Source organism: Phalacrocorax carbo, chromosome Z, assembly GCF_963921805.1.
Source record: "Phalacrocorax carbo chromosome Z, bPhaCar2.1, whole genome shotgun sequence".
NCBI classification, from domain to species: domain Eukaryota; kingdom Metazoa; phylum Chordata; class Aves; order Suliformes; family Phalacrocoracidae; genus Phalacrocorax; species Phalacrocorax carbo.
Genome location: NC_087548.1, coordinates 5,372,558 through 5,389,046, shown reverse-complemented (window position 1 = coordinate 5,389,046; position 16,489 = coordinate 5,372,558). Strand labels below are relative to the sequence as shown.

The 16,489-nt window shown below is 42.1% G+C and overlaps 1 protein-coding gene across 5 annotated transcripts in view; it reads left to right on the top strand.

The window, feature by feature from the left end:
• The window catches only part of KATNAL2 (katanin catalytic subunit A1 like 2), a 44,278-nt gene that overhangs the window by 23,074 nt on the left and 4,715 nt on the right, over positions 1-16,489 (top strand). For all 5 annotated transcript variants that reach the window (XM_064439215.1, XM_064439217.1, XM_064439214.1 and 2 more), the window contains 5 exons: positions 2,188-2,286; positions 2,819-2,882; positions 4,167-4,285; positions 6,570-6,661; positions 8,525-8,635. In XM_064439215.1, the coding sequence (XP_064295285.1) occupies positions 2,188-2,286; positions 2,819-2,882; positions 4,167-4,285; positions 6,570-6,661; positions 8,525-8,635 (485 nt within the window). The remainder of the gene's footprint in view (positions 1-2,187; positions 2,287-2,818; positions 2,883-4,166; positions 4,286-6,569; positions 6,662-8,524; positions 8,636-16,489) is intronic.

Here is a 16,489-nt window from a genome sequence, read left to right as displayed (position 1 = left end):
GTGATCAAATGGTGGGAAAAATTGTGATTCAACTCTGTGGATGCAGTTTCTGTTCAAGGCATTGGGTTGTATTCGGTGTGGATGGTGTTCTGGTATCACAGCTATATCCTGATTCTGAGTTTATCAAGTAGGTACCATGCACAAAAATAATCAGACACTGATAATCCCACATTCTTTTTAATACTTGTCCTGTGCCTTGCATCGCACTGCCTGCATGAGCTGGACTCCTTGTCTTTTCTCGCTTGGTGCAGTAGAGAGATGCTATTACCATAGGCTCTGCAAGCAGTGCCCTTCCCTCATCCCAGCACAGGAACTGCATGGGCAGCATCAGTAATACACTGTATCCCAGGACAGACTGGGAATTCTTCCAGGATGGGCAGTTTGACACCTGGAGGGAATCCCGGCATCATCAGCACCATTTCATTTCACTCATGGGTTGATTTACAGTCTAGCAAACACGCCCTGGGCTACTGGGGATCCATGGCTACGAAGCAGATGAGTGCTTTGCACACATCACCTCTCAGTGCCCGCTAGGCACTTGTCCAAAAGGCTTCATAGTATCACAGTATTTGATAGTGTTGTGACTCTTTCTGGATATGAGCATCAGAAATGGTATCAGCTGTTGCTCCCACATACTTAAAATCAGCTGTTTAAAAAGCCTGGAAGACTTCTGCTGACTGATTTTTATAGCTGTGTATGGCCCAAATTCTTGGTCTGCAAGTTTTGCATTTGCAGTTTCGTAGAACTGAGGCCTTAAAGTAAGAAAATTCTCATTCATTTCAATTCCTTTCTAGTTTTTAGTTTATGGTAAACATTTAAAATAGCGTTGTTCTGCTGCTACTTTAGCAAAAAGCGATAGGGTTGCTTTAGCCTTCATTACGGTATGTTTTTGAATTGTGCTGGTATGTTCCTAGTTGCTATGGTAATCAACACCATGTAAATCAATAAAAATAAATAGCATGTGGTATCTGTTTCACAACACAATCTAATTTAATTTGGAAACAGTTATGGAAGTCTCTACTTAGTATCATAAATCTGATTCATCTTAATTTGCTGTTAATAGAAAGGGAAAGTGTAATCTACTCGATATAAATAGTTTTTCTAATTGTATTAAATCAAATTTTCCCCTCGGATATAAGCACATAATTTTTCTTTAGTCTCTGGGGACTGCCTGTTTTTATTGGAGAGTAGAATTTATCTGAAGTATTTGTACTGAGCATGTGATATTTTCTGCAGAACAATTAGTCTCTGGAACACAAAGCCACAAAATATTACTAAGGCAAATGGAAAGATTCACGGAAGATTTGGAAAGTTTGATGAATTAAATGAAATTAATTTAGTGAGTGCTTCAGGGCATAGACTAATTACCGACTATCTTTCCATTGATGCTTGGGGGAAAATTTTATTCCTGTTACAGAGCTTCTCATACCTTTTCTTGCACCATAGAAAATCTTGCATACTATGGAGTAAATAGCAATTTTTCACTGTTCCTTATAAAATAAGTAATAACATAAGTCATAACATAAGTAATAGGTGCAGCCATAAAGTTACTAAGCAGCAAGTTTAAAACAAACCTAAGTATTTTCACATTGCGCATGATTAAACTGTGGAGCTCATTACTACAGAATAAGTGTGTTCAAACAGAGGTAAGAGAAATTCACTGAAGAATGAATGTCAAAGGGTGTTTGAACTCAAAGGCTTAAGATGTAATTTTAATTACCGAGGTCCTTCAGTTGCAGATTTTGGTGGATGTAAATATGAACCAACATGTCAGTCCTATTGCTTGTGCTTTTTTTTACACCCAACACTTGCCAGCCTCAGAGACAAAACATTAGGCTTGGTGAACCTTTGTACCATGATAACTCTTTCTGTGTTGGTTGGTTACTAAAACCAACAGAAGACAGATCTGAGAAGCAGATTTGCTCAGTATACATTTGGCAGTGTATATGCTGTTAGGGTAACTAGGGGCTTGAAGGAAAGAGCAAGGCATCATGTAGCAGATCTGTAGAAATGATTGCTGTGTACGCTTTCCTCTTGTGAGGTCCCTGGTACGTAGGGTTAAATAATACAGTTTGTATCACTTAATAGCACTCTTCCTTTATGACTGAGTCAATTCTTTTACTTTGTGAGAGGTGGCTGTCCTACTGAAGAAGAAGTTTTACTAACAGGATGCGATGTATGTTGCAGGACATTTATCTCCATAATCCAAACGTGAAGTGGGATGACATTATTGGACTGGATGCAGCTAAAAGGCTAGTCAAGGAAGCAGTTGTTTATCCCATAAGGGTAAGGCGCTAAACAGTTTTTATAAAACCAGTGTTGGACTCATTAGCATTTTCCTTGTAATTACAGTGATGTTTTAGATTTCTCGCTATTTCTGTGCTTTTGTAGGCAGTTCATGTTAGAACTGTTCCTGTTTCTGTTTCTGATAATGGCATACACATTCTCCTGCAAGAAAATGGCCTTTCAATATTAAAATTATAAGTGCAGGGTCCCATTCTTTGGCACCTTCGGCAGTGTAAGAGGTGCTGGATTTGGCCTATATTAATTCAGTGGAAAATGACTGACAGAAGAGAATATCAAACCAAATGTGTTTGAAGAATTCACTTAAACCAGAACTCAGATGGTAAATACTGTATTTTTCTCAGTACTCAGATAATACAGATTATATAGTTTTGGAGGGTTTTTATCCCCCTCTCTTCAGATTTCTTAGGTTTCCTGAATGCGTTAAGATCAGTGGGGGTAGGGGTTAGAATCTCTTGCATTTTGTTGTAGATGATACATTTTTAATCTCTGAATTACTTTTCCATTTCCTCAGTACCCCCAGCTGTTTACAGGCATTCTGTCTCCTTGGAAAGGATTGTTGCTGTATGGACCACCAGGTAGGAAAAGCTTTATACCACATCCATTGTTTATCACTACATCTGTTTTTGTCCCACAGATAAATCATTGATGCTAATTAGATCAAATGTGTTGATAAAGAGCTTGCTTTCTAATGTGAAATAAAAGGAGACAATGGTGGATAATTACGTTTGTCTCTCACCCTCAGACCTGTCCATGTGCCTTTCTAACAACCCTGGACTAATTCTACACTTGAATCTTCCAAAAAACAGTACTTATACTAACCATTCAGAGGAGTGAGAACTCATGTTGTATCTCTATTTTTACTGAGCTTGTGCCATATTAATCAAGTTTGGCTTGACCTGATCTTACAAAATGTGAAATAATCTGCCATGGACTCACCTTCTTAAGGAAAACGTCCTTTCTTTCTTCTGTGTTTGGGGGTTGTTTTGGAAACGGGGTGGAAGCTTTGCCCTCTGCTGTGCTAGCTGGGTGTTTTCCATGTCAGCGCAGCTTCACTGCTCCCTCTGCTCCACCTTGACACAAGCATTACCACCATGAGTGTGGCTGGGAGGGGACAAAGCACACAAGTACTGCCCGTGCCAGGTGGCAAAGGCTGTCGCTGGAGTAAACTCCATTTGTTCCCATGAATGTTTAGATGTACTTGCCACAGAAGGCATCTGACCATTTCAGCATGTAGTACTTCAGAATTTGGGAAATGCATTTGCAGTGCTGTATTACCTGAGTTTCTCCAGACAATCCTGGAATGGCTAGAAAATGATCAGAAGGATGGAGCACCTGTCCTACAAGGACAGGCTGAGAGAGCAGGGGTTGTTCAGCCCGGAGAAGAGAAGGCTGTGGGGAGACCTTATTGTGGCCTTTCAGTTCTTAAAGGGGGCTTAGAAGAAAGGTGGGGACAGACTTTTGAGCAGGGCCTGTTCTGATAGGGCAAGGTAGGTTGGTTTTAAACTAATAGAGGGTTGATTCAGTCTAGATATACAGAAGAAATGGTTTACGGTGAGGGCGGTGAAACCCTGGCCCAGGTTGCCCCGAGAGGTGGTCGATGCCCCATCCCTGGACACACTCAAGGCCAGGCTGGACGGGGCTCTGAGCAACCTGATCGAGTTGAAGATGTCCCTGCTCATGGCAGGTGGATTGGACTAGATGAACTCTAAAGGTGCCTTCCCACCCAAACCATTCTATGTGATTCTATGACTTGATATTTTACTGTTTTTACCTGAGTCATAGTAAGATGAGGGGAATTATTCAAACATTTCCATTGTATTTCATTAGAGAGTGAATTTCTTGAACACTGTTGTTTGTAGGTACTGGAAAAACGTTGCTTGCTAAGGCTGTTGCCACAGAATGCAATACAACCTTTTTCAACATATCAGCATCCACCATTGTCAGCAAATGGAGGGGTGATTCAGAAAAACTTGTCCGGGTAAGAATTATTCTCTTATTCATTATAATTCAACAAACATCAGGTTCTCACTTAAAGAACTGGAGTTCAACACAGAACTGGAAAGTGAGTATTCCTCTGATGCTCATACTCTTTCCTGTCTTGGACAAAACATATGATTCTGTTTGTATCTAGTTCTTAAAATGGGAGTAACATGACTTCTGCAGTAGCCTCACAATGGATTGTTGCTGTGGAATTTTAGTTCTGTAATGCAAGATGAAGCAGATGTCCTGAAGGCAGCAGAGATTTTTGACTCACTGACTAAGAGACAGGCAAGCAGAGTTCCTAACTAAAATTGTGTTTGATTAGTGGCCCCTTCTAAGTGCTTCACATCCTTTCTGCAGGTTTGGTACCTAGGCTCCCTACAAAATGTTATTTAGATTCCCAAATTTGCTACTATTTTTAGTCCTCAGGGCCCAGAATTGGCAAAGAATTCCCTTGTCACAAAGATGTTGCAGCCAAACACAGATGTAATGTCATTTTAAGGAAGGTACTTCAATGGTAAATGGGTAAATGTATTTTTGCCTATAGACTAGGAAGTAGCATGCATGGCTCAACTGTGGTACAAAAAACTTCAGGGGTTCAGGTGTAGCATCCTTGCCCTAAGATGCCCATCCTAATCTCTCCACAATGTCCACCATTTCGGTGTAAGAAACCCAGAAGCTCTTAGCCTTCCTTTATGCTCATCTCTTAGGCTACACTTCAGACAGATAGAGAGCTCTTGAAAGTGAAGAATTGTGTCAGGCTGCACTCAGCAAATGGCATTGAAAGCGTTGTTAATCTCTCGAAATTTAAGCAATGTCTGCAACATAATTTTTTTTCATGTCTCCTTTGTCCTTTAAAATGGCACGTTTTTCTTCCAACACTCACCTCCTATGTTTTTGATTCGCTTGAAATCTGTCTTAGTAGCTTCCTAGAAGTTTCCCTTCTGGCAGGAGTACGGATGGGACAGTCTGTTTTTTGACACCACTGTCCAGAAGGGTTTTTGTGAACATGCCGCAGCATTTGCAATGACATTGAATTTGTGGCATTTCACCCTTAGTTGAGTTTTTGGCAGAATCCAGAAATGAAATAAGATTGTGGATTGGGACAGATCTAAAAAAAAGTATTTTGTGAATTCATATCACAAAATCACGTGAGGCTGGTGCAGGAGTTTTCTGAAGTTGTGTGGAGTATATTTGGGTTTTGTGCTCATTTGGAGGGATGTCTGCTCATCCAGTTCTCAGCTGTGTTGGTGTGATTTTATATTTTAGATTAGTAAAACTGTAGACTGCAAACTGTCAGCATGTTTTGCATGAGAACAGTGATAGCGGGTGTATAAACAGAACTGATATCCTAGCGTCCAGTTTTTGTTTCAACCGTCTTGGAGAAGCCACTTGTATGGCAAGAGTATTGTATAACCCAATATTTTACTTAATTGCAAACTTTTGCTTCCTTAAACAGTACTAATTACAATACCAGTCATGGCAAGTAATGGGCAAGTAATTTAAACCCTGTGTTTCATATCCAAATAAAATATATGTATCTTTTAAAATTTGTTTTCTTAAGTGTTCCAATTACAAAGTGCTGCATTAATATATGTTGTTAGTGGTATTTATTTAAGAATTCGAAGAACGCTTCACTGAAGAAGAACTGACAGTATGTTTTCACTGCTAATATAAGCCTCTTCAAGCTTACAGAAAAATAGATGAAACTTCTTTCTCAAAAGGGCAGACCCAGATTTTGTGAGTCAGCTTAACATTCCCTTTCTAAATCTTGATTTTTCAAGAAGTTTATGTTTGTTTTCACCAGGAGAAACAAAAGAACTTCTTGATTCTTATAATCCGTCCATTTTCTTTCATGATGGTTCAGCTGAGTTGGTTTTTTTTTCGCTCAAATCCTTATTTAAAAAACTACAAATGGAGCAACAATGAAAGACAGACGTTTAATCTCTGATAACAGTTTAGGAGTTCCCAGAATCCTCTGATGGATCGTTTTCTTCTATCCCATTATTCGCAGGGTACTCTGATAGGATTTAGCCAGAAAGATTTACAAATAAAGACAGGATTACAAGCCTGTGTTCTTTATATTGCCTTTACAAACCTTTCAGAATTTGAGAGGATTCAGGGACCCTCAGCCTACCCAGAGCTTTTTCCCAGCAGATATCCCTTTTTGTCCTAGAAGTTTGGAATGTGGCTACTGTTATTTATCTTCTGTGCCAGCAGCCCTTAGTGCCTTTTTGTGTTAGTTTATCTTTTCTTTCACATTTACTCTTCTCTCTAAACAGGTGTTGTTTGAGCTGGCCCGGTACCATGCTCCTTCCACAATTTTCTTGGATGAGCTGGAGTCAGTTATGAGTCAAAGAGGCACCGCTTCTGGGTAACTGATGAGAGCACTTCCTATGGCTTTAGGACATTTGTCCCACTTTTACTCCATCTTTTCAATAGTGTGTGTGTGTGTCCAGCTGCTGACCAATGTTTAATCATAGAGCATACCTGTGAGAAACAAATCTTAGCTAAACTAAAGCCTGAGGCTACGCTATAAACAGGAGCATGGTTGGGCCCCTGAAAGACCTGTCCTTTAGTTTTTATGGACATTATAATTACTTCGAGTGATAATGGTAATTTTCTTGACTTTTTATTAAGCAATTTTTCTTTTGTTCTGTTATCAACTTCAGGAGCCTCGCAGTGTGTTATTGTCAGAATACCTGCCGGCTCCAAAAGCACCGTTCATGGAAGCGTTGCATACGCTGTGGGGATTTGAAGAGCGAGATGTAGTGGTTGTTTCATTCACAGTAGATGAGATCAGTAGAGAAGCAAGTGTGAGAGACAGGTTCTGTGAAGACTAGCAAGGGACTATGGGTCCAGCAAGACTGTGAGGAGGAGGGAGGTGCATGAGTGTATAACTAGTAGCGCTGTACTCTAAAATAAGGGATTTGAAGCGGAAATAAAGGCTGTGGGAGGGAAACAACAGATGACTTGTTAGAGGTGAGGAAGAAGCAGCTGATTTTGTGACGCTTTGGACAGGTTTAGGCATAGCAGGGTAAGATGGAGTGTACATTGTGGAATGGTGTTTTCATTAACGGGACAAATTTTGGTGGCATTGGCAGGACTTCCAGATGCAGGAATGGGGGTTGTTACTATTGTCATCCATGGTGTAGACAGCTTATAGTTAAAAACAGATTGAAAAGCTTATGGATGGGAAAGAGGCAGGAGAAATATAAAATATTATTAGAACCATTAGGAGCCCATTACAGTGGATTTTATGTACTGTAAATTACATGCTCACAAAGATTTATAAACAGAATATGCCATATTTTAAAGCTACAACTTGTAATAATTGTCAGTTAACAGCTATATATTACAGGCCAAATTTTGCCTTCATATATACTTTTAAAAGCTCTTATTAACATCACTGGATTAATAAGGTTTTTTTCATCTAAGATTATATAATTATTTTTACATATCCTTATTAAATATTGACTTTGCACTGATGTGTGGATGCCTTTGCAGAAATAAGCCATTAAACCTGAATTGTAGCTCTAAGGCCCTGATATTTTCCCTGGGTTTGATCCAGGAGTTTCCAAGAACTCCACATTTGGGACCAAGAATTCAGATTGGTTTCCTGCAAAATTGGCTACCTGGATCAGGGCCAGAATTCTTAACACTTTGCTTAAGCTCCCCTTCTCTTTTTGAGGAAGGATCCTTTCTGTGTGGTCTTTGCCCCATTTTTAAATTAATTTCAATATGACATTTTTTTCTGTTTGCTCGTGATAGAACATTTTGCAAAATATTAAATTCAGGAGTAGGTGTATCTCCTTGTGGCCACTTAACATTCACTCACAGAAAAATGCCAGTTGTTGCCCTCAGTAGGTAGGTGTGTTAGTTATTTGATGGCAACTATCACATTATAAATATTCTCCTGTATAGATCAATCAGTCAAAGCCTTAGCTGTTTTCCAGTAAACATCAGCATTGCGTGGAGGTTAATATGAAGAAAAAAAAAAAATTTTCTTTGGATTCAGTAACAGTGAATTCTCCTCACATTAATGCACTGAAAAGAGTCCATTTAAGTAATCATTACAAAGCTTGATTTTAATGCTTAGATGTTAGCTAATGGAGCTTAATCATGCTTTGAACTGGGGCAAAACTGACAAGGGCTCAGTTGCTGTGAATGACACTGTATAAATAAAGATGATTACTTTAATGCACTGAGCAAATAATATTTCTCTGAATCTTGGTAGTGGTGAACATGAAGGAAGTCGGCGGATGAAAACAGAATTACTGGTGCAGATGGATGGCTTGGCCCGATCTGATGATCTTGTATTTGTTTTAGCAGCTTCCAATCTGCCATGGTAAGAGATCCAGAGAGTACATTTTGAATACATTTGCATGAGCTTCTAAGCACAGATAAAGATTTTATTTAGACTTTTGCAGAAAAAGCCCTGATATTTGGTTAAAGCATTTAAAGATTAATTTGGAGCTTTTACTTTTAAACTCTACAATTCTTGCTATTTGTGCCACATGACAATAATCCATAATAAAGTCACCATATGCTGGTGCTGCCAGCTGCTGGTATTTAAAATGGAGTGTTTGACTTCATAGGAAAGTTATTTACTATGTTTAAGCTAAGAAGGGTTTCATCCTGGAACTGTAAGGTGCTTAAAACATCTAGTGCTTAGAAGGATCCTCCATATATAGGAACGTTGGATTTTATTGGTATCAAATGTGACTTTTTAAAGTTGAGGGACAAAATTCTTCAGTTCCTTTAACATAATTCAGAATAGAAGAATAAACAGTTTACGACTGGAACTAGGGCACTTCATCATGTTGATTCCCAAAATGGGCAGGATGTGTATTGAGAAGACGACAGACAGGAGAGGATGAGGTAGGGAGGTAACATTTGTAGTGTAACAACTGTGGATGCTCAGGGGAGTCCAACAGACAGTAGAAAATGGCCAGCTCATGTGCTCTCCTTGAACAGAGTCTCCCATGGCCGCTGTCAGAGCCAGCGTGTTGATCTGGCTTGATCATTCATCTGAACTAGGGTAGCATATCTTCTTCTATCATACAACACATTATCAAATGGTTGCAAACAGTACGTGGGGAAAACAACGGCAGTTGGTTGAATGCAGCTATTTTTAACAGTTCAATTTGTAGCTCACTAATCATTTCCGAGAGTAGGAGCCAACACCAGTACAGGGAATTGAAGCACATTGATGATGGGCTTGTTTTTGCAGTTAGTTTTTGTAGGTTGGAACTAGTCTGTGGATTTCTGCCTGCCCTGAGATTGCCCCTGCCCCTGGGCTACCAATCCATGAAATCTTCAGTGGAAGAACATCTTTTCTGGCAGAGAAGTCTGGGCATTGGAAGCAGAAAGGGGAACCTCAGCAAAGTAAACTGTGGAAATTATCTGTTTGGTGAGGGACGGTCTTGGAGGCAGATGTCTACAAAAACAATGAGTTAGGCATTTTCCATGCTTCCTTCTCTCCCTGAAGTGTGCATGAAGCAGAGAAATACAAGGTGTCTGCTGGGGGCAGCCTGAATGACTAATGTTTTGCAGTTTGCCAATCATGCTAGCACTGAGGTCTTTCTTGATATCTGTGTCCCTAAAGGCATGCAGACCTAAGTGGGCCTCTTCACCTCTCACATGTAGAGGTGGTCAAGCTAGGAGTCTGAAAAGGAGGAGACAGCAGTCCTGTTTCCAGGGAACTTCAAACCATGGTCTGGGAAACGTTTGGTGGAGCCCAATGGCAGGTGTTCCCAGGAATGACCTTGTGTGAGCAGTGGCTCAGCAGCATTTCAAGTGGCAATATTTGAAATTTGACTGAAAGGCACGGTGTTTGTTGACGTGACGCTCACCCAGCTCTGCAGTGACAGCTGCAGAGCAAGGTAGCCAAAGCTGGCTGGGAACCAGTGAGGGCTCTGCACCCACAAAACCACAGGCTTCATTCCTGGATTGTTTTTCATGGTGAGTGATTTTTGGCTGATTCTCATGAGTTTGCCACAGGGAGATGTGTTGGAAAAGCCTCTCTGTGTGATGGAGGGCTCTGGGCTGTGATCAGCAGGCTGTTGCTGGCCGTTGGGAGTGTCCGAGTCTGAGTGACACTGTGTGTGTATCCACAGCTGCTTGCTTTTGAGTGCTTAGGAAAAAAGCATCAACTCCCAGTGCATATTTTATTTTGCATAACGTACGAATGCACTTCTCAGTCATGACACACCACCTCATGTTCTCTCACAAAGTTTGTGGTAATCCTTTCTTCAGCTGATCCCCTTTTTGGCAGGCCTGTCTGAAAGGCGAAGGGAACAGGGGAGGAGAATTGAATAACAGAAGTGATGTTGGTGCCTCAGAACTGAGGCTCAAAGGTAATATTTTCAGTCAGTCATGTGTAAGCCTGGGCCATTATCAAAATGTTGGTGCTGAGAAGCCTGAGTCCTTCAGAAGCACAGAAGGATGTGGGTCCCCAAGTCTCCCCAGCTGTGGATGGCTCTGCCATACAGTATTTCCTGCATGATGAACAAAGGCGTGTTGTACCACAGTCCATCATCTTTCATGAACTTTGTGGGCAGTGTTCACCTAATTCTGGCACCTAAGGTAGAAGGCAAGGTTCCCCTGCTCTGACAGTCAACAGCAAAAAAGAGATGCAGCAATTCAGAGCAATTGAGAGACCCACAGGGGTCAGTGCTGTTTAACATCTTCATCAGTGACTCAGACGATGGGACAGAGTGCACCTCAGCAAGTCTGCAGACAATACAAAGCTGGGAGGAGTAACTGATAGAACAGAGGGTTGTGCTGCCATTCAGAGGGACCTCGACAGGCTGGAGGAGTGAGCCCGCAGGAATCCCATGAAAGCTCAAGCGTGGGTGATCAAACACTGGCATAGGTTGCTCGGGGAGGTTGTGGAGTCTCCTTCCTTGCAGATGCTCAAAACCTGACTGGACGCAGCCCTGAGGAACCTGCTCTGGCTGACCCTGATTTGAGCAGGGGGTTGGACTAAATGATCTCCAAGAGACGCTTCCAACCTCAACCGTCTGTGATGCTGTAAATCAGAGAAGGGGCCTAATCTAGGTACCATGAGCATAATTCAAAATATTTCTGAATGTAAGAAAGCCTAAGGGGAGTGGCCTTCTAAGTTAGGCATAGAGGCATAGTTGCTGCATAAAAACAGGCAGTGTGTTACCCTTCAGTATCCATCATCAAAATTAGATAAATTAAAATAAATCAGAAGTCACTTGAGAATTACTCAGTTGTTGTTCTCTGATGTAAAGGCTGGAGTTTCTGCCCACCATGGGAGGAGATCCAGTCCACCTCCTCCTACAAGCCTGTCTTTCCCTGTGCATTTTCTTTCCTAATGCAAAGCTTTATGTTTCCCATACAATCAAGGAAGGGTGCTTCTGAGAACCACCAGGCAGACACACCTTATCTGCTGAAATACAAATGCCAAAGTGGCAACATATTCAGAGGCTTTCATCTGCTTCTCTCCATGGCCTGCCCAGGGCTTTCAGGCTCTTGAACTAGGAGAATGGCTGTGTGGGCACCTAAAATTTGTGTAAAAGTTTGTAGATGTAAAAGTTTGGCTTGTACAAAGCCAACGCTGGCTTTTATAGCTATAATAATGGAGTCTGTGTGTTGGTTTGGGGGATTTATGCCTTGGACAAACTCATGAATTTAAATCAGTACAAAATCCACCCCATTTTGTGTTACAGTATCTACAGGAAAGGAACTGAACAGAATTTGATGTAATTATGTTCCAGTTGTGTAAGAAAATGCTGAAAATAAATAGCTACTCTGTGTGTGAACGTTTGAAAGATAATTAATACATTAATAACCCGTTCTTCTCTTTATTAGTAATACACTACGAACGTTTATGTATTGTAGCATCGTTACCCTTTTAGGAGAAACTCTGAGCAATGCATTACACCTTTCCGACATCTCTTAAATTATCCAGTGAGTAGCTAAGCTGCACATGTAATGCTGCAGCATGGCAGTATTAAAAGGGATCAAGATGTCTTTAGAGGATCCATGTCTTTCTACACTTGCACACTGGTTTGAAAGGAAAAATTGGGTATTTGAAACTCGATTCAAAGGTAGTGACTGGTCTGAAGGTCACCATGTGGCTTGTGATGGATCTAGGGGTCTTGGAGATGTGTTAATACAAGTGTGAGGCTGACCTCTCTCTGCTTCTGCAGAAACAGATTCCTGCATGTGTCTTGTTACCATACGTCTGCCTTATGCAACTGAAAAACTTTCTGGAAAGCCATGCAAAAATTACAGACTACATTTTTGAGTGTTTTACACATCTAATTTTGGATAATTTTGCAATTTTGAAGTGCTAATTTCTGCAAAATTGCTTCTTTGAAACATCAGAAATGACACAGCTTTTTTTTCAAAATGAAATTTCAAAATGACAAGATTTCTATGTTGGGAGAACTGCTCCCACAGAAAGCTGGCAATCTGTGTTGGTACGAGGGTGGCAGCTGAGACGCTGTGAGAAGCCAGCTCTCGCATTTGAAAGTTTTATACCTGAAGGCTTAGAATTTCCTTTTGGACAGGTTGGATTTTGTCCCCTCTTAAGCAAATTCAACCTATGAGTGTAATGACTAGGTTGTCTGGCAGAAATGTGCCTACCGCAGAGAATATGCTTTAAGCTGTGGCTGAATATAAGCTTAGAAAGGTGTATTAGTGGGGCGGAAAGCTAGTGAAAGCCATGAGCATTTAACATCATCATTGAGGCTTACAGCCTTGAGGAATTTGGGAGCATCTGCTTCCAGAGAGATTGGTAGGGTTTGAGCCCCCTTTAAGATCTCAACTATATGTTTACAGATTATTTTTATGTGTATTAGGCAACATTCAGTCCTACTCTAAGACCCTAGACTTCAGCTGCACAGGGATATTTTATAAAAAAGTTTCAAAATACCTAGCAGTACGAGGTTGTGCCTTCACATCACAGCCCTTTGTTCTTGCAAACATTTGGTATTAAGCTGGATTTCAAGAGATTTGTTGAACTTGGATATTTGTTGATCATGAAAAAAATAGTACCAAGCTGCTTTTAGATTGAATGAAAAGAAGCCTAAACAAAGCTCTTTACGCTGTCGTAAGCTGCACTGCAGCTATTGATCTTTCTCTTCAGCCAGCGCTTGCTGCCCAGGCTCGCTTCCTGCTACGCATCAGCAAGGCACTTTCTATTGACAAATTACTTGTTGAAATGATTCAACGTAATTAAATAAAATAAAGGCCTCATTAGTGAAGAAATAAAGTGATCCTTAAACACATAGTGAATGTTTCCTAATGTATTACTGCCTATAATTGGACTTCCATTGCAGTGCTGCTTTCTTCTCCCTCTCCACCCTTGGGTTGGGTGAATCATAGAATCAAAGAATCATAGAGGTTGGAAGAGATCTTTAAGATCATAGAGTCCAACTGTTAACCTCACACTGCCAAGCCTACCAGTAAACCATATCTCCAAGCACCACACCTACATGTCTTTTAAATACCTCCAGAGGTGTTGACTCAACCACTTCCTTCCCTGGGCAGCCTGTGCCAGGGCCTGACCGCTCTGGCAGGGAAGACATTTCCCCTCAGCTCCAACCTAACCCTCCCCTGACGCAGCCTGAGGCCGTTCCCTCTCGTCCTGTCCCTGGTGACTTGGGAGCAGAGACCAGCCCCCCCCTCACTCCAGCCCCTCTCAGGCAGCTGCAGAGAGCGAGAAGGGCTCCCCTCAGCCCCCTCTTCTCCAGGCTAAACCCCCCCAGCCCCCTCAGCCGCCCCCCAGCACACTTGTGCTCCAGACCCTGCCCCAGCTCCATTGCTCTTCTTTAGATGCAGGCTGATAGACTCTGCCCTTCTGTCCAAGCTGAGTCCTCTCAGAGCTGTGAGTGTGTGGTCAAGATGAGTTGAAGAAGAGATGGGTTGCGAAATGCAGATCCAATCTGGGACTACCCCGTAGTAAGCCCTTCCTTCACTTGCAGCAGTGCATGGTGTGTGTGGTCAAGCAGAACAGAGGAGCACGATGTGAGGAAGCCCTGAGAGAAGCATGAGAAGATGTGGAGCAAGAACAAGCCCTCACCTTCTGGGGTCTCCCCAGTCCATCTGCACAGAAGGATGGGAGGTGAGAAGGATGAGAAGCTCACTCATTCTTAGTGCCATTTTCTCCAGAGCACTGTGGTGATGATCGCCCGGGATTAGGTAGGGATTAATTATGGACCAGTAAGCCCTTGTTGCTGTTCCTGGGCTCACCTCTGGAGTTGTTGATGTCTCTTAGTTTCTGCCTAAAACACATTTGTTATCCTTCTTCCTTCTGGAAATGAAAACAGGTGTCTTGTTTATTTTCATTAAATTTGGAAGTGATAACATGGCTTGATGCCTTGTGATGTCAACCTGGAGTGGCTCTGAAAAGTCACCCTTTCTTATGGGTCCTGTACAGCTTTGCATATCTTTTCATAAGCATTTCTTGATACTTTTATTGGCTATTATTTCAGTGAATATTTTGGTTGGCTCAGTGCTTACTATTCTATTCTGGTTAATGTCACTTAACCATACATTTGATCACTAACAAAACAATTCAGCAAACAGCTGAAACACTTAAGATAACAAAAATATTATGTCTTTGTTTTCCTCTTTAGCCAACAGGCAGGGTCACAGTGACCATCCTGGATAAATAGAGCAACTTCTGTGTGTCAGGGGACTTATTTACAGCACATGGCTATGGAGCTCATGGAACTGTGATCCTGGAGTGCTCTGAAGCAGGAGGAGTGATAGAAAATGTCTTAATTTAGAGGACTTCTAGGTATTTGCAGCAATTCTGGCTGCAGTTGTCCTTTGCCTGCAAGGGCAGTTTAAAGCACCTGCATGGGTGCCTCTAAAGCCCTGAGAACTTTTCCTGTTTATGCGGAGGATGGCAATATGGGTAAATAACAGGCAAGCAGTCGGTCAGCCAGAGAGTAATTATTTCCAGTCAAGCAAAACGATTTTGAGGAGAAGTTGAGCTGAAAAATAAATTTGGAAGGAAAGCAGGGACTAACATGGTTCTTTGTCTGGTCTGGGTGGGACCCTGTGCAAGGGGCCTTGCACTAGATGTTGGACGGCATCTTCAACAGCCTAAGCCTAAAAATACCAGTAATAATATCAATATACCAACAGCCATTGCTTAGCAGACTGGTATTTACTTCTGAGGCCTTGATTAGAAGTACTGGGATGGATCTGGGTGAATTCCTGTTGTCCTCCGAGTTCCTGTTGATCTGGTCTTCTAATCTTTGCTTTCATTGCCCTTGGCTCAGTGCACGTGGAACAAGCTCCCTCAAACTGAGAGGTCCTTTCTGGGGAGAGAGGTGCTTCTGCTCCCGCTGAGCCAGGCATGCTGAGGTCTGTGGAGAACCCCAACAGGGACCTAGATGGGGATTTGGGAGCCCATTTTTTGTTTTCTTGATCATGTACTATGCCAGTAGAAAACATTTTCTGTTAAAGGACAAGTCACCAAAGGTGACAGAAATTAAGCTCTGTTGGTGTGCTACAGGTCTATCCTTAGCTGGCAGTTTGAGCCTCCTGTAAATTAAAGAGGGGTTTCACAGAAGAAGCATTACTTGAATGTTGACTTTGCTGGCAAAAGGATTTAACTGAGGCAATCAGGAAAGGTAGAGGCAGGATTATTTAAGTCACACAGAATCCCAGGTGGGAAGGGACCTCAGGGATCATCTAGTCCAACCTTTCTAGGAAGAGCACAGTCTAAACAAGATGTCCCAGAGCCCTGTCCAGACAACTCTTGAAGGTGTCCAACGTGGCCGAGTCAACCCCTTCCCTGGGGAGATTATTCCAATGGTGACTGTCCTCACTGTGAAAAATTTCCCTCTGGTGTCCAATCAGAATCTCCCCAAGAGCAACTTGTGTTCATTCCCCCTTGTCCTCTCCATGGGACTCCGTGTAAAAAGGGAGTCTCCATCTTCTTTGTAGCTACCCCTTAAGTACTGATACACGGCAATGAGATCCCCTCTGAGCCTCCTTTTCTCAAGGCTGAACAAACCCAGCTCTCCCAGCCTGTCCTCGTATGGCAGCTTCCCAGTCCTCTGATCATCTTGGTGGCCCTTCTCTGGACCCCTTCCAGCCTGGCCACATCCCTTTTGTACAGCGGGGACCAGAACTGGACACAGCGCTCCAGGTGTGGCCTGACCAGCGCTGAGTAGAGTGGGATGATGACTTCTTTCTCTCTGCTGGC